General features: G+C 42.0%; 1 protein-coding gene across 11 annotated transcripts in view; it reads right to left on the bottom strand.

Annotated features, from left to right (window-relative positions):
* Positions 1 to 18,513, bottom strand: part of LOC128343611 (contactin-4) — a 920,791-nt gene that overhangs the window by 12,644 nt on the left and 889,634 nt on the right. For all 11 annotated transcript variants that reach the window (XM_053292988.1, XM_053292986.1, XM_053292991.1 and 8 more), the window contains 4 exons: positions 17,694 to 17,843; positions 10,634 to 10,704; positions 3,706 to 3,940; positions 1,250 to 1,365 (listed from right to left, as the gene is read on the bottom strand). In XM_053292988.1, the coding sequence (XP_053148963.1) occupies positions 1,250 to 1,365; positions 3,706 to 3,940; positions 10,634 to 10,704; positions 17,694 to 17,843 (572 nt within the window). The remainder of the gene's footprint in view (positions 1 to 1,249; positions 1,366 to 3,705; positions 3,941 to 10,633; positions 10,705 to 17,693; positions 17,844 to 18,513) is intronic.

Genomic DNA, 18,513 nt, shown 5'->3' with positions numbered 1-18,513 from the left:
CTGGGGAAACCCTGCTTTGGCTCATGCAAGTGCTATGGATCAACTCTTTGAGCTGCTTGCTGCCTAAGCAAGGACAGGTTCTCTGCCCTGCCTCATTTCAATGGCATATTCAAATCACTTTGGCCCAAAAAGAACATTGCTTAAAACTAGCAGTACAATGATGTGAATGGGATTCTCCCCCACCCGGACGTTCTTTACAATTCAAAATCTCTGAAAGATCCCTTGGATGAGTCTCATGTATGCCCCTACCATTTGGGGATAGATTTGTGTTGATAAATGTGTGCCTGGGAAATGTTATTGCCAGACACAAACACATTTGAGAATTGTAAAGAACAGGAGTGCCAAGTTTCTGTTTCATCTGAAATAAGAGAAAGCTGGCAGTCCTGTGCCCACTCAATGAATACAATGGAACCCTCTTTTGGAATGGGATTGCACTGTTTGTAATATGACCTTTACTAGGGGGAAATCTTTTCCATTTGTCTTGTTATCATCTCAGTCTTAATCCTAACTTTACTATAGGGGGAAAAAAGACAAGGTGACTTCTGGACAAGGTAATCTTTGTAGGACTTTTGTTTCAGCATCTCAGCATAAATCTTGCCCTTGGCTGCATTTCAGGAGGCCACAGCCAATCAAAATAATCTATGAAACCAGTGGTCAGCACATCTAACCACTATGGTGATCTTCATGATAGGCAAGTGTATAGTGCTTAAGGTTCCACTTCACTGCATTGATTGCAGGATACTGCAGTCTCCACAGACCCATAGGGAGAGTCTGTGGAGACTGACATGAGCCATTCCTCATTTTCATTTCTAGTTGTTGAAAATGGATATTTAACAGGTTTTCTTTTTCATTTAAAAGTTTTGGCTTATTGTATGAGGGGATACATTGGTATTTAAGCTTGCCCTGTGGCTTTGTGTCACATATTTATGTGATGGGACAGAGCAAAAAGCTGCTAGTGCCTGCATTTGCAGAGCTGTATGCTTGCATGAGGGTTTCCACCTTGCAGGATGATGCACTGAGCATCAGAATCATACCTTCTTGGAGCTCACTGACACCAATTGGATTAGCGTCTGCTTATGTGCTTTGCTGAGTTTGAAACCAGAAAGCAGCTTTTCAGCTGTGGATTTAAAAGCAAATTCTTTGTGCATCTAAGACCACTTCAAAATCAACATGCTAATAAACAGTGCACAGCAATTACTGTTGAACAGACCTGCCTGTTTCAGGCTGATAATGTGTCTTATTCTCCTACCTCGTAGCCCTGTATCCTTCCTTTGCTCTGGTTCTCTAGTAGCAAGGACCAAAACACTTCTACTTCTGAAGCAGAAAGGCTCTTGGCAAAGACGTTGGTTGGAGCTCTGGTGGGTTCTGAAGAGAAGCAACAATAGTCAGCTGGAAGTGTATTGATTGATTGCTAGATTTTTATACTGCCTTTCATTAAAAACAATCCCAAGGCGGTGCTCTTAGGTACTCCCTAAGTTCTAGGTCAATATTTCTCAGCCTCAGGGCAAATCCAGCCATTACTCCAGGTGCTGGGCTGCCACTGAAAAAAGTTGCCCAATGTTTCTTTCTCCCTTCTTCCAATCACATCTAAGAATACTAAACACATGTAATGAGGTCATCACTCTCTGAGTTTTCCCACTCCGCAAGTGGAAGCCAAGAAATTGAAAGGGGTGGGTGGTGGGAATCAGAACATGATGACATTGGCCTACATATACTGCACAAGGGCACGTCAGTCCGGTAATGTCGCTTGCATGCACATTGAGCAAATGATGTTACACAAGAGCAAGCCCATCATTTCCAGCTGGCTTATTATTGTGTAACATCATTTGTACAATTTTTGAGTTTGTGCAATTTGCTTGCACACAGTATTACTGAGCTGATATACTCTAGTGAAGTAGGTCAGCCACTGTGTCTTGAGTTTCCCTGATGCTATCGGGGAGAGAAGAGAAGAGGTAGGTGACTGCTGGTTTTGGTGGCAGCTCTGTATCTCTCATAAATGTCTGGTTCCAACTTCAATTCCTTTCTCAGGAATTGAAGAAACAATTCAAACCCAATACAATTGCAAAGCACTCTGAAACGGTAGACATGTTATATATAAGATTTTTCAAAACATAAATAGGAAGGGGAAAGCAGAAATAGAGAGCAGCATCACACTGCTTAACATTTGTCAAATTAGTTCCTTTCTAAAGAATACTTGGATTTGTTCTTTGCACCCACCTGCCCCACCACCAGTCTGCAGATTTTGGAATCAGTCCAGCTGCAGAAAAGAACAGCATGGCTTGCCTAAAAAACTGGATCTACAGGTGGCCCTCATTACTTGCTGTCCCGGCACCTGTGGTTCCGCGTATCTATGGCTGGGTCACAGGGACCCACTTTCTTTACCCACTGTTAAAAAAATAGTCAAAATTTCCCTATTCGCGGCTCCTGGGTCGCTGGAAATAACTTCTGATGTCATTTCAGGCCACGATTTTGAAGCACAGAGCCATTTTGTGAATCTTAAAAAAGATCCTCAATAATGGTTTTGCAATTCTCAAATTTGAAGGATTTGCAGTTTGGGGGCTTTCTGGAGAGCTGGAGGCCTGGAGAGCAAGGTATTGTGCTTTATTCCCTTTATATTTGCTCCTCAGTTCCCATTGACTCAAGGTTTTGTATTTGTGGTTTCCATATTTATGCCTAAAGGCGAGACAAGAACCCCCATGAATAACGAGGGCCACCTGTTATCAATTTGTTAAGAGGCGATGGGAATCATGGTGGCAGGCCCCGTCCCTGATTCTTGGAAGCTCTTTGTACACAGAGACATGTGCATACGAGCTGGATGCACGTAGCTTTTGTATGCTTATCTGTGCCCTACAAAAAATGAATGCCATTGATGTACAGGCCACAAGGAGGCCTGTACATCAACAGAATGAGACAGTAGTAATCAGTGACGGATATAAGGAAAGGCAAAGTAGGCACTTGCCTATGGTGGCAAAATTTGAGGGGTGGCAAATTTTGCCGTTCCTCAAATTTTGCTGCCCTTCTCTGGGGCAGCGGTGGCTGCAGCAAGAGTGGGGGGGGGCAAGGGGAATGTCCCCCATTTACCTTTAGAATGCTGATGCACTGCGAGATGGGGCGGAAGCAGCTGCAGTGTGGAGGGTGGTAGTGGTGCGAGGGGAAAGTTACCCCTTTTAGCAATGCTTGTTGCACGGCAGGATGGGGTGGCGAGAGAGCTCTCCCTCCAGCTCCCCTCCTCCCTCCGAAATGACTGCCCTCCTCATCTGCAGTCCGTTATGGGCCTTCGGACTGCAGACGGGGTGTGCAGTCATTTCGGAGGGAGGAGGGGAGCTAGAAGAAGCTCTCTCTCGCCACCCTCGCCTTCCCGTCCCACCGTGCAGCGGGCACTGCTAAAAGGAGGGACTTTCCCCTCGCCCTACCACCACCCTCCCTGCTGCTGCCCCATCCTGCTGCGCAGCAGCATTCTAAAGGTAAATGGGGGAAACTTTCCCCTCCCCGCAGCTGCAGCCTTCGCTGCGCCCACCCAGCCATTTTCAGACAGAAAAACGGGGGACTTTCCCCTTGCTCCCCCAATCCACCCTCGCTGAGGCAGCTGCCCAGAAAGGGGTGGCAAAAGGCTTAATTCACCCCAGTAGTAATGTAGATGTGAGGCCTTTTCAGAAAGAGCCAGCAAGCACCAGCTTTTGAGGCTGTACACAGCCTGGACTTTACCTTCATCAGCTGAATAAACAACTGTGACAGGGCTGAAAGAGCCTTCTCCTTTGTTGTTGTACACTCCCACTTTGACTTCATATGGAGAAAATGGTGGTAAACTTTCATTCCGAAACACGTATCTGGAGGCGTCAGGAGAAGCCACTACAGTTTGCATCCAATTTATTGTGCCGACTGGACGGAAGGCAACCACATAACCAAAGCCCCCTCCATTTTGTAACTCTTCTGGCACTGTCTATAATGAGAGGAGATACATAGAAACAGCCTGATGTGTAGGATGAATTTACAAAGAGGCACAGTAAAATTTATCTCCAAAAATGTAATGGACCCACATAGTGCAATTTGGAACGATACTATCTGGCAACGGAAATAGCACTCAGCTTGAAAAGCACTGTATGATTTGGCGCTAATTTGTTTCAGTGCTTTCACATGCTTTTTATAGGCTGTTTGCTCCCTTGAAAGCATCTGATCCTAAAATAACATAAGTCAGAAAAAGAACCAACTGCAGCTCTGTACATTGTGGACAGCTAGCAATCAAGACTGTAGCATCTAACTACCATCTGCAAGGCAGCTCCTAAAACTTGAATGTGTGTAATAAATGTGTAGGCCACGAGCCAAACCAGAGATCTGCAGGAGAGAACTACATGTGCAGCTGGAGCTTTACTTGCTGGTTTGCTGCAGCAGTCCCTACTACGCAAAAGGGCAATCTACTTTATAAGCCTAGGAAGCCACTGCTGGCAAGACAGGGCTCTCAGTCACACATGTACTCACTCACTCGCCGTTTCTTTTTTAGAACCCATGTTATGAGTGAGAACTTTACCTGTTAGTTAAAATGGCTCCTATAGCATGCAGCATTCTGTGGGTGTTGGGGGCACTGCAGGTTCTGCGGCAGTTTCCAAATGCAAGTTGTGCTAGAGCACACTTCTGCAAAGGCTAAAATGGCCCAAGGGAGTTGTGCAATTGCACAGCCATTTTGCTTTCTTTTGGATGCAACAGCTGCACCAGCGGGGCACAAAACACCTGTGGAATGATGTCTGGGTGGCTGGAAAGGGAAAGGGACCTTAACTAATCTGAGGAAAGCCATGCAGAAATGTGGGAAACAAACATACGTAGTTCTTCCAAAAGTCTGTTTGCATAGCAAGAAAAGGTTTATTGGTTTTAGAAGATAGAATCACAGTTTAGGTCACTGTTCTTCATTGAGTGGCCCACAGACCACTAGCAGCCTGCACATAACCCAATGGTGGCCCCTGGTTTGCCTCTCCCCACTCCTGCTGTCTCTGGTCCCCTCAGCTATCACATGCACTGTCTTTCTCTCTCTTCCTCTTCCTGCCCTGCGTGTGTGCACCCTCTCTCTCCTACCACCACTGCTGCTACCACTGCACTGGCCTGCACTCTCTCTCTTTCTCACCTCCTCCTCTTCTTGCCCCAACACGCTTTCTCTCTCTCCCATCACCACCACTGCATTGACGCATGCTCTCTCTCTTGTTCCCCTCCTCCTGCCTTGTGTGCACTTCCTTGCTCTCTATAAATAAATAAATAAATAAATGAAAAATTTCAATACTGGTTTTAAATTAATTTAATGCTAACGTTTAAATGATTTTAATGGTTTAATTGATTTAGTTTTGATTTTAACTGTTAATTGATTTTAATTGTTTTTATTTGTTGTAAACCACCCTGAGCCATTTTGGGAGGGGTGGCAAATAAATAAATAAATAAATAAATAAATAAATAAATAAATAAATAGTCCCCTGTCTCCAAATCGCACAATCTAAGAAGGAAGCTCACAATCTAAAAAGAAGCATAAGGCAGATACCAGCAACAGCCACTGGAGGGGTGCTGTGCTGGGGTTGGATAGGGCCTGTTGTTCTCCCCACTAAATATGAGACCTGCCCAGCAACCTATCATATCAGCTACCTGCCCAGCAGCTCCATTCCAGCCTCTCCAGAACTCTGTGTCCGTCCCACATGTTGACTGGACACTGTTGTTTCTTTACATTGACCACCCAGATACCCTTGGCCGGGGGATGAAGGGAACGGAGAGTGAGTCACCTTAAACTCTCATATCAGTGAAGGATATCTACTGGTGAAGGATATCTGCCATCTTAACAAGACTCTTAATGGCTCCTCCCCCCAAGGTACTGCAGAGCCATTAAACACAACAGTTAGAAACATACTCAGGCCTCTTGGGCTATTAGTCAGTGATCTGCCTAACAAAGGAGTTGGCCAGCTGATATTAAGAACTATAATCTCAAATTCACACAATACATTCATTTTGAGTCAACACCTGGTTCAGTTAAGCCCTTTGCACTTAAGTTCAGCTCACTGTATCTCAGGAGCTCTCCATGGCATTGGCCTCTCTGCTCCCTTAGGAGCTGTTTTTAACTTAGCATACATAGTCAGTAGCTCGTTTTGAAGCAAAGGGCATGACCTTCTTTAAATATGCTGCGAACTCAGACTTGACAAGGAATGCATGTTGAAGTGTGATGCAGACCAGCAGGCAAATGGTGTTTGATGCCAGAAGCAGTCACATCATATTCAGGTCACTGGTGCACACACTGCAATTACCTAGTCTTATGTATTTTGAGTCTCAGTATAGAAGCTGAAGTAATGAAAACCCCAATACTGGGAATATACTTATTCAGAATGCCATTAAGCATGTCCTTAAGTTCTACTGAAACCAATTGGATTAGCATATGCTTAAATGCTTTTTTTGAATTGGAAGTGAAACATGGCTTTCTACTTCTCATAGATTTGGGGTTAGAAAAAGGCTTTTGTGCTTCTATAGCCAGTTTAAAAGGCACTGCATTGTACTTCTTGCAAATTATGGCTTAAAATTATGCATGTTTTTGGCACCTGTCTAAATTTTTTAAACAGGTTTATTGTGGAAAGCATGGAGTGAAACTAATTGGTCCTAGGAAGGGGGCAATTCATCACACTGAGCAATGAGACAAGTATTGAAAAACAAAAATATTTGCTTTAGCAAATCTCAGAGGGAAGCCGAAGAAGCAGTTATATTACTGTAAACAACAATATATGATTTTACTTTCCGAAGGGTGAAGAATATATAAGTAAGGGAAAATAATCCATTTTCTGGCCAGGATTACTTAGGGTCAGTTTGAAACTGGTCAGCAAACCATAGGAACATAGGAAACTGCCTTATACCGAGTAAGACCATTGGCCCATCTAGCTCAGTATTGTCTATGCAGACTGGCAGCCTTTGGCCCGTGCGGTAGCATTTAAGGAGGTTGAGCGGGGAGCCCTAGCCCTACCTGCCCTGCAACCCTATTTTGTAACTGAATTCATGTCCTACAATAAACTGGATTTTCGTGAATGTCCATAATATGTCCAACCTCCTGCAAAAAACCTGGGTCTCGCTTTTTGCTCTGCGTTGGTGCAAGTCAGCATGGGGCATAGCATGGTGGGGGAAAAGATCTTTCAATGGTAATATCACACAAGTATTAAAAAGAGAACACCCGGACTACTTGAGAGATTTGTTATTCACACTTAAAAAATGGAAGGTTGAACCGGATCTTTTTAAAGGATCCTCCTCAGTTAAGCAGCTAAGGAAAACAATTTATGGAGAGATTCTAGAAGTGGGTTTCTTAAAACCTGATTTAGAACGTAAATGCTACAAACACCGCACTTCACAGTACTTGTTGCAACCCGATCACTCTATCGCTCTTTTTAAGGAGAAAAAAGTCCCTTTCCATTTATGGGAAACAAGGTGGCGCTTATACCATCAAGTACTACCACTTAATGTGGCTAAGCCATGGCTCTCAGAGGACCAGCAAGAGTGCTCTAAAATCACCTGCAAACAGAAAGCTAGTGAGCTAGGCAAAACATTCAGGGAAACCCACTCACATTTCTTAAAAGAGTGTGTGGTAGCCAAAAGAGTGTGGCAAGGAGTAAGCAAGCTGTTAGAGTGGCCTGATTTGGAAAAACAGACTTGGGAAGAACTAACCTCGGGTTTGAGCGATAGAACCTCCTTTCGAGGTCCCAGAAAGAAACCTTCAAGGAAACAGGACGGAACGGGTGCCCTCATACTAGGGAATTGGAACGTTCCCCTTCTCGTAATCAGTTAGTAAACCTGTATGTCATTTATGCAATGCTCGTGCATAGGAATAGGGAGGGAAGATGCGACCAAGAGGTTCACGCAGATGAGACAGTAAATCTCTTCTGGAAAAGTTTGTATGGTTATGTGCAAAAAGACAAGAGTATCTCTTCCAAACAGCAATGGGACAAATTGTGGAAATGGATGTCGGACGTAAACCCGCCCCCCCCCCCGATTACCTGATGTGCCTTGAAATCCCCCACCCCCGAGTTACAGTACTACCTGCATATACTTCATAACTTTGTGGGTTTCCAAATCCTTGTGTGTAAATCTTTGTAGATATATCATGTACAAACAACCACTTTGTATGTAATTGTGCTTTGGCAACGTACTGTATGCTTTGGTAGTTTGTTAGTTCAATTAAAAAAATCTTGTCCTATCAAAAAATAAAATAAAATCTTGTCCTATCTTGGAGATGCCAGTGAGGGAACTTGGAACTCAGATGCTCTTCCCAGAGTGGCCCCATCTCCTATGGGGAATATCTTACAGTGCTCACGCATGAAGTCTCCCATTCATATGCAACCAGGGCAGACCCTGCTTAGCAAAGGAAACAATTCATGCTTGCTACCACAAGACCAGCTCTCCTCCCATGCTGAGCATGAGCACACACTCTCTTGCATACTCTCAGGTTTGTGTTTTCATGGTACATTCCAAAGTCACAGTTTCACTCTCGGCTTCTATTGTTGTTTGCTTATTTAATAGATCTCTGTATCTCCGTTCATTAAAAAAGATAGCAGGGTGGTGTCCATTGTTACAAACAGTAAAACAAATACAGTCAAATATTCCAAGCTTTCAAATTCCAAATTCCAAGTTTGGAATTTGGGGTGGGGGAGAATTATAATAATTTTAAAAACTTGTTTTAATAATTTTATTCTGTTGTTTTTATTGTCATGCATTTTAATTTGTGACTTTTAAATAGTTTACATTTTGGACACCGCCTAGAGATATACATATATGCGGTATAAAAATATGATAAATAAATAAAATAATAAATAAATAAAATTACAGCAGGAATAAGACCAATTTTGCTATAGCACTGTAAGTCACTTTGGAATATTCACACTGGAATATTCAAATATATGATTCTCCCAGGTACTTACTGGAGTGGTACAGTCCAGCAAGAGCAACACCACACAATTCTGCTGACTGAGTACCTTGTATCTAAGCTGCAGAGTAGGGCACATGCGCCTTGCATGCACAGGAATGAAATCCCACCGTCAGAATGATCAATAATATCACAGCCAGGTCCATTACACTGCGCCTATTTCAGCACTGTAAGATATTCCCTTCAGGGGATGGAGCCGCTCTGGGAAGAGCAGAAGGTTCAAAGTTCCCTCCCTGGCTTCCCCAAGAAAGGGCTAAGAGAGATTCCTGCCTGCAATCGTGGAGAAGCCGCTGCCAGTCTGTGAAGACAACACTGGGCTAGATAGGCCAATGGTCGGACTCAGTATATGGCAGCTTCCTATGTCCCCATGTTCCTATTTTTCAACAAAAGGAAGCTAGAGACTAAGATCCCTGCACTCTTCTCTCATTTGCAATCTGTGGGATTTCAGATATAAAACAGGCAAGCTATAATTTGAAGCTGTTGGTTCACTTTTGTTTCCCCTCTGTTCAGGGCTGTGCTTTATAAGTTCGGCCCTAACAACAGGATGCAGCAACCCCTTGAAGATGGCCCTACTGTGGTTTGTTAATGTGTGTGAATTATGGCATAGTAGTAAACCATATTTAGCACAAACTGCAGTTTTCAAATTAGCTTCAAACCCTGGTTTCAGATCCAGGTTTGTCCCACACAATGCTGAATCATGGTTAAATCTTGATTCCAACCTCCCTTGCCTGCACAAACCTTGGAAAAATTCTACTTCTGATTGCAGTTAGAAACAAACCAAGATCAGTTGCAATATTCAATCTTCATTTATTCTCACTAGTTTCCTTTTTTTAATTAACATTTTATTAAACTTTAAATGAGACTACCCAAACAAAATAAGAAAACCCTATAAAATCACCCCATACCCTTCATACAATAAACCACAATCTGAACTGAAGATATTTTTAGTGGATTTCAGGTGCTGGTTTATTACAAGGAAATTGGTTAGAATAATCAAAGATTGGTCAGTTTGGACATGACAACTGATCTTTGTTTCTAACTGCAGTCAGAAGTAGAATTCTTCTGAAGCTTTCATGGGCAACCGAGCAGGGAAGGGTGTGTTCCCGAGGCCTGGGGATGTTGTGTGGAAGCAAGATTTAACTGTGTTTCTGTATGATGTCAACAGACTCGCTGTTTGTAGGTAAGCTCAGGTTCAGAGATAATGCAAAATCATGGTTTATCTAAACAAGCCTATGAAGCAGTTCCCACATGTAGCCTAACCCAGGTTAGGGATGCCCAGCCTGGGTTAGGCTACATGTGAGAACCGCTGGGATCGGGCCTGATCCTGGTGGGGCAGCACTGCCTAGCCCCACTTTTTAGCCTGGCTGTTAGCCGAGGTTAAGGGACTGAGTGCTCCCTTAACTCGGACTATGCACTTGTGTGTGAACCAGGCTTCTGCTAGCCCATCCGCACATAGAGATGCGTGCCTAGAGCACCCATCTCTTGGGGGAATCCTCCAATGCTGCTGGGAGCAGTGTGGAGATTCATCCACACTGCTCTTGGCAACATTGGTAGTGTGGCTGTGCAGCTTGCACACTGCCCAGGCTTTGAGCAGTCTTTTGGGGGAAGGTAGGTTGAACCCTGCCTCCCCACTGCCCTCACATGTGTGGTCATTTGAACAGCCTCATTGTTTTGCTGTATGTCATTTTATGCTTTGGTACATGGGTCACTTACCTCCCAGGTTATGACCAACTCAGACTTAGTACCACCGCCTCCACTGACATTAGCTGGGGTGACTTCAGGAACTGCAGAAGGGAAGACAAGAAACTCAGTGACTGTTCCAAGAAAGGAGCCCCTTAAAGCTAAGAGCTTTAGCTCACTTTAAAGGGACACTTAAGTTTATTTTTATGCAGGACAGTTTTCTTGAGATCTTTGAAATTCAAGTACAGAAATGTAGTGGCAAATATTTCAAATAAAAATAACATTTGAATTTTGAGACCAAGTTGAAAATAATTGCAAAAGAAAATATCCCCGAAAATATTGCTGTATGGTTCTTTACAAGTTCTATTTCTGAACTTGTAAATGAATAAAATGATACTTCTTATTAAAATGAGTTTGAACTATATTTTTATGCATTATTTCCTTTATTTGTTGTGATTTTCAATTTTTGTGGTCATTTTCCTGTTGCTAGTTTCTCAAAGTAAAGGAATATTATTATTGTGCTGCTCTTCAAAATGAAAACCTTTGTATGGAGCCCCCCAGAGCTCCATCTGGTCTCCAATGCTTTTTAACATCTACATGAAACCACTGGGGGAGATCATCAGGATATTTGGTACAGGGGGTTATCTGTATACTGTTATCTTTATCAGGAAATGGCATACCTTCCCTAAATGCCTGTCGGCAGTAATGGGCTGGATGAGGGATAACAAACTGAGACTTAATCCAAACAGTTTTAAAATGAGGACCAAACTACACATGACAGTAAATGCAAACGAGATGTAAGTACTCACAGTAGAGACCATAATACTCCTATTTAAAGAATTGCATTGGCTGCTGCTGTTTCTGAGCAAAACACAAGCTGCTAGTAATTGCCTATAACGCTCTAAACAACTGGGATCCAGGGTATATAAGAGTGGCTTCTTCTGCATGACACCTTTCTTAGATCACTTGCTTAGATCATCTGCAGAGGTCCACCTGTGGTTGCCACCATCTCATCTCAGCTGCCCTGAAATTTTGGAACGCACTTCCTGTCAGACTTAGAGCTTTACCATCCCAGGTAGCAGTTTTAAGTTATTTTAAAAGGTCTGCATTATTTTAATTGTTTTAATCTGTATTTTTGTATTTTAACCTGTGTAAACTACCTTAAGACACTTGTTTTGGAAGTATATAAATGTGTTAAAATAAATAAAAATAAATAATAATTTGGAAACACAATTTTAAAATAAGGACCAAACTACACATGATAGTAAATGCATGAGCATTTAGTTATAGGTTTATTTGAGCAGCAACCATGTGGGGTGGCAATTTGGATCACGACTGCAGTACAGATGCAGGAGATATTCAATCCATTACTTCTGCACTGTTTTCCTGCTGAAAAATATGCCCCCCCCACAGAGACAGTTGTAGCAAATGTTATGTTCAGAATTGAATAGCTCTGATAAATAGCAATATCATTTTTTAATTTTTTATTATTAAAAATTTTATACCGCCTTTCCAAAAGGCTCAGGGTGGTTTACATTAAAACACCATTAAAATAAGTTAATAATTAAAAGAAAAATTAAAATTAAATAATTAATAAATTATTAATTATTAATTTATTAATTATTAATAAATATAGAAATAAACGATTAAAATACTCCATACCTCTGTCTACAGTTCCATACCAAATCATAGCCCCACACAGCTGCTACTCAAGGTTAAACTTAAGGCTGTACCTACACACTGACTCATTTAACAGCATGTGTAGTTTGGCCTTGAGACAAAATCCAGAAGTCTCAATGTCTTTCTTGTAATGCAAAATAGAAGTATTAATCAGAATATTGATTAAAATCTTTGCCGCAGGTTTCTATGGTCCACTTTGAGTGTGTAATACATAATTCTGAAAATGAGATGACCAAACAGCATATTTATGAGCCAACTGCCTGTTGAGAATAGCTTTAAAAATTATTTCCTCTATATAAAGTTGTATTTATTTCTATTCATGAAACTGATTGTTCCAAACTTAGGGTTATAACAATTTACTTTCAGTAAATATCTATATGAGCAATAAGGCTGAGTCAACAACAGCCAGTTTAATAAACAATTCCTGGATACTTTATATGTTTCCTATATCCTACATATATAAATTAGGTGACTGTAACAGTTACCATTTTTTAGACTCAATAGCCCTATTCCCATATTATGTTAAGCACTCATACAAGTGTACAGTCTAGGCATTTACAGAAGTGTACACAGGTACAGTTATTCACATTATGTTGCAGGTACAGCAAATTACTTTTCTGTACCATGCATGCAAGGGCCCATACCCAGGTTCACTTTTCTCCCTTTTATTTATTTAATATCACCAGACACCCTTACAATACATTTTTTAAAACCATCATTAAAAAAAGAAAAAAGAAGAAAAACAAGCCCAAATCTGTGACTACAAAACATTAGACACATAATATTTTGCAATGTCGAGTTCATTCTTAAACAAATACATCTTTCCAAATTAGGATGAATTTGGTTGTTCCCTCCTTACCATAATTTTTTATAATTCAAAAATAATACTAGATCCTGCCAAATAATAATAAAAAATTGAGATGGAATTATACCTTTTTGGATATTTAAGGAATAAATCAGTTTTTCAGCTGTTGCAATATACCAGAGTTTATTATACCATTCTTCTAGAGATCACACTCCCTTTTTCCAGTGTCTGGCTGTGATCAATCTAGGAACATAGGAAGCTGCCATATACTGAGTAAGACCATTGGTTCATCTAGCTCAGTATTGTCTTCACAGACTGGCAACCTCCTCCAGGGTTGCAGGCAGAAATCTCTCTCAGCCCTATCTTGGATTCTGTGTCTAAAGTCAAGCTTTTAATTTTTGACATTAAATCTTCATTCTTTTCTGTCAAAGTTCTGATTTTCCCTTCTCTTAGATCAGCCTGTTCTCCCTGTTTGCACACCAGAATTCTAAGGAGAGTCATTAAAGCAGCCCGTTTGTCTTTGTTAGTGGGAGCTACCTTAATGCAATATCTCTCAAAGACTGCCTTGCAATCTTCAAGAGTATTGACCCTCTGCTTTACAAATGCCAAGTTGGGGAAGAGAATAGCCAGTTCATCCAGTGCTTGTTCCCAGTGTCCCTTCCTAGGTCCCTGAAATGCCAGATCAATATCATTGTCCTCCCAGGACTGAATTTTGGGTTTGCTCTCTTTCTCTTTGCGCTACCAGAAAGCCATGGTGTCACCAATATCCTGCCAAGCAGCCCCATCTCCTAAGGGGAATATCTTACAGTGCTCACACTTCTAGTTCTATGCAATATCCTGCTTAGCTAAGGGAATATCCTGCTTAGCTAAGGGAACAAGTCATGCTTACAAGACCAGCTCTCCTCTCCTAGCTGCTATCTAGCTGCTATCAACATAAAGGACAGTAAATCTTTAGATTTTAGTGTCATTAGTTCTCCTGAAAAAATACCTAACAATGATGATCGGGCCGAAAGGTTCATTTTTAACATAAACACAGAGATCTATGACACAAAGACATCTATATACTCATGCAAGATAGTGTCTAAATAGAACTAATGTTAAACTAAGATTGTATTAATGACTTTTCCTGTTTTTCATGAGAAAATCTGTACAGCAAGATGTACTGGAGTGCAAGATCTATACCATTACCCCCTACAACCAACCTACATCACATGCAAAGCAAACGTAAAAGAGTGTGGTATCAATGCTACAAGAGAATTCAGGAGAGTGTGGACTTGTGTCTTGCTACTTTTTTTTTTTACAACAATCCATTGTCATGCCTCTATTTTTCTTGTTTCAACAGAGGGAAGTTCAGTTGCATACTTCCAGATGTCTTAATAAAGTCTGTTCATACTATTAGATTTATAGTTTTAATATTTTTAATATTGGGTTTTAAATGTTTTCAATGATTTTAATTGTTAATTGATTTGATGTTTTAAATTATTTTAATTGTAAACCTCCCAGATACACAAGTTTGCGGCAGTATAGAAATATTTCAAATAAATAAATAAATAAATAGCCTATTTTGCTTTATTCTTGAAAACTATTCGTATCATGTATACATTTTTATTCAACAGAAGTGTCAAATACTGATTTAGAGATTGACTGGGGACCTGGCACAGCATGGTATCTAGGAGACAGAGCTACAAATGAGAAACCTCCTAGCTGGAATCTTACCTCTGCCATTAACTCGCTAGATAGCCTTAACATAAGAATAGTCCTGCTGGATCAGGCGCAAGGCCTATCTCATCCAGCATCCTGTTTCACACAGTAGACCACCAGATGGCTCTGAGAAGCCCACAGGCAAGAGGTGAGGGCATGGCCTCTCTCGTTCTCTTGCTCCCCTGCAATTGCTTTGGATTTCACTAACCTTAATAGATTGGTGTCATCTGCAAATGGCCACTTTGCTGCTTACCCCAACTTCTAGATCATTTATGAACAAGTTAAAAAACACTGGTCCCACTACAAATCCCTGGGGGACGCCATATCTTATTTCCCTCATTACTTCCCTCCATTGCAAAAACTGTCTATTTATTCCTACTCTCTGTTTCCTGTTCTTCAACCAGTTAACAATCCACACATGAACCTGTCCCCCGACTGCTAAGTTTACTCAAGAGTGTTTGGTGAGAAACTTTGGCAAAAGCTTTTTGAAAGTCCAAGTATACTATGTCCAGGTGCGTAACAACGATCGGGCAAGGGGAGACAGTTGTCTGGGGGCCCCACTGCCTGGAGGGGCCCCCCAGAGGCACCTCACGTGACTCCCCATTGCCCCCTGCCCAGCCCCAAGGCCCCTCAGCCACTTGCCCTGTTCGCCGTCTCTCCTGCTTGTTCTCCTGGCCGGCAATCCAGCAGCAGACAAGCTGCAAAGAGCTCCTTTTCTCCCGCCTCTCAGCTGAGTGGCGGGTGGGCGGGGCTTCCACGGAGGCCTCGCTTAGGCCTCTGTGAAGCCTGAACTCCAGTAGGGCCCAAGCAAGCCAGGAAGGAAGGAGGAGGCAGTCAGAGTGGCCACCACTGTTCTCTGCAGCAGACCCCCTGCAGCCCTGCCCAGCCCAGCATTTGCCAGGTAGAGTGTGAACTCCTTTTTGTGGTTACCTCCCCACCCCCCGCCCCGGATATATAGGGATCTGCTTGCCATAGGGCTTTGATTGCGGGGGGGGGGGACTGAGAAATATTTATTTTTAAACAGCTTGGAAAATTTGCTGGCTTAAAAAAACTATCTAAAAAGTCCTATAAGTGGCTTGTTTCATGGCAGAAAATTGCAAAAACTTCTGGAAGAAACAGTATTATATTTATTTTATTCATTCATTCATTCATTTATAAATGCACTTATGTTCAAGTTCTTTTGCAACCCAGAAGGTCTGAGTGAGAACTGTGAAACATGTCTTGTGCTTTTATTTTATTTTATTTTTCTTGTGTGTGAACTGCTCCCCAATAACTCGAAGGGACTTCAGGGTCAATCTGGCCAACATGTGGATGCAGCACCTCCATTCCAGAGGAGATGTGTGTTAAAGGGCTTTAAAAGCCTCTTGTGAAAAACCTCCTGGAATCAAACTTTACTGAATTTGTTCAGAATTCTGAGAAAACAAACATAGGCTCACCCTGCATGGTTGAAGGTCTCCTTTGCTAATCTGCAGCGAGGGGCCCATTTTAATCATTCATCTTTCTAGTGTGTTCTAGGCATTAAAAGTAAAACAAATGTATAGTACTCAATGTATATCACTATATATTGTGACGTGTGTGTGTGTATTCAGTGAAATGTATTTCCAGGCAGCATACTTATTTTGGAATATCAGACTTAAATCCTTGGGGGCCTGGGGTGTGCGGAGGCCCTGGACTTTGAGTGGGGGGGCCCCATTTTAAAATCTCGTCTCTGGGCCCACTCCAACCTTGCTACGCCCCTGACTATGTCAACTGGATCATCTTTATCCGCATGGCTGTTGACACTCTTAAAGAACTCCAAAAGGCTAGTGAGGCAAGACTTGTCCTTGCAAAAGCCATGCTGGTTCTCCTTCAGCAAGGCCTGTTCTTCTCTATGTTTAATAATTTTGCCCTTAAATATGCTTTCCCTCAATTCATGAGGCACAGAAGTTAAGCAAACCAGCCAGCCTGTAATTTCCCAAATATCACCTGGATCCCTTTTTGAAAACTGGAGTTACATTAGCTACTTTCCAGCCCTCTGGTACAGACAGTGGTGCTCTTCAGAGTTGCCAGAACCTAAGGGGTATACTCGTGGGTCAAATGGGCCATAAGCCAGAATTTGGCTTTTTAAAAGACAAATCTGGCCACCTAGGTCCTCTTACCCCGGGATTTGGGGGCCGAAGTCCAGGGCCTCCAAATCCCCTAGGGGCCCCCAAATCCTCTTTCATCTGTCCTGGGTGGTGTGGTCGCCGCAGGCCTGCACTGTGCTGGGCAGCTGAGTGTGATTGTGACCTGTGCTGGGTGCGTTAGAGACAGAGGGGAAGGAATATGTGGGATGGGAATATATTAAAGTCCTTTGTGGGGTGCTTTCCAAAGGCCTTTAGGTGATGATGCTTAACGCAGGGCGGGGGGGGGCTCCAGCCGGGGGGGGGGGGGGGCTCCAAAGTCCTTTAGGTTCAGGCTCCAAATTTACCTAGGTGCACCTCTGGGTAGAGCCTGATTGCAGGGACAAGTTACATATATTTGCTAGGAGATCAGCAATTTCGCATTTGAGTTCCTTAATAACTCTTGGGTGGATTTGGTCCTTGTGATTTGTTAATTTTTAGTTTTTCACAACAGTTCAGAACATCCTCTCTCAACACCTCAAATTGGCTCTGCTTAGGACTTGAGCAATAATTCACACCTGTTCCAGGCAGTCAAGTAGAAACATTCCTTGAGAAAGATTCTTTTTGAAATGCATTGGAATAATTTTTTTTCTTCAGCTGCTTTTGCATTGTTTGTGGATAACAACACTTATATTTCAGGGTTCTTGCAAGGATTGCAATGAAATAATACATGTGAGGCACTCTGAACACTTGAATGCCCTATACAAATGCTAGGTATCATTAGTAAATGCCCAGTGGAGTGTTTTCTGCCTTTCCTACTACTTACGAGCCTCTTCAGTTCTCCGTTTCTCTGATGGTCTGCTTGGTTCCCCGATCCCAATAAGACTGGCAGCAACTACCCGGAATTCATACTCAACCCATGGGTTCAAACCAACCACTGTTGCCGTAAACATATTTCCATCAATGACATCAGGCACTAGGAGTAAAAAAAAAAGTGTAGGTCAAGAAAGTAAGAGCTATTTTGCTCAATGAGTTTTTTGAATAATGTACAATTTAATGAAAGTGTACATGTTTGAAATTCTCAGAATTTGATGCTTCAGAAATATTGAGCAGCAGTACTTACAGAAACAATCTGAGAAAGAAGGGATAAATAAAATACCTTTTAGTATTTCATCACTGCTTTATTTGTGGTGATAAAAATGCACGCAAAAACAGTAAGAGAACAAGGATTTAAAAAAATTATTGGTAGGGGACATGTGCCATTCAGTCATAGGAAGAACCCTACTGGATCAAACCAAGGGATCAGACCTAGTATAGCATCCTGTCTCAAGAACAGCTAGTAAGATGCTGGAAATCCTACAAGTAGGCAGGAATGCACCCACAGAATGTCCTTCTACATCTGATATTTCAGATGCAGACTGCCTTTGAACATTGAGGTTCTAGTATGAATAAGAGTTATTGATAGGCTAATCCTCCATGGCCATCTAATCCCCTTTTAAAATGTCTAAAGATGTCAACATGTTGTGGTCAAAAATTATTTGTTCATTATGCATTCTATCTGTCTATTCTGAATCTACTTCCAGTCTATTCCACTGATTTTATTGTTGTGAGAAAGAGGTGAAAATGTATTTTGATCCACTTTCTCC

Source organism: Hemicordylus capensis, chromosome 2 (assembly GCF_027244095.1).
Source record: "Hemicordylus capensis ecotype Gifberg chromosome 2, rHemCap1.1.pri, whole genome shotgun sequence".
In the NCBI taxonomy this organism is placed as follows: Eukaryota; Metazoa; Chordata; class Lepidosauria; order Squamata; family Cordylidae; genus Hemicordylus; species Hemicordylus capensis.
Note: the sequence above shows the minus strand (reverse complement) of the source record. Positions and strands in the feature narration are given on the sequence as shown.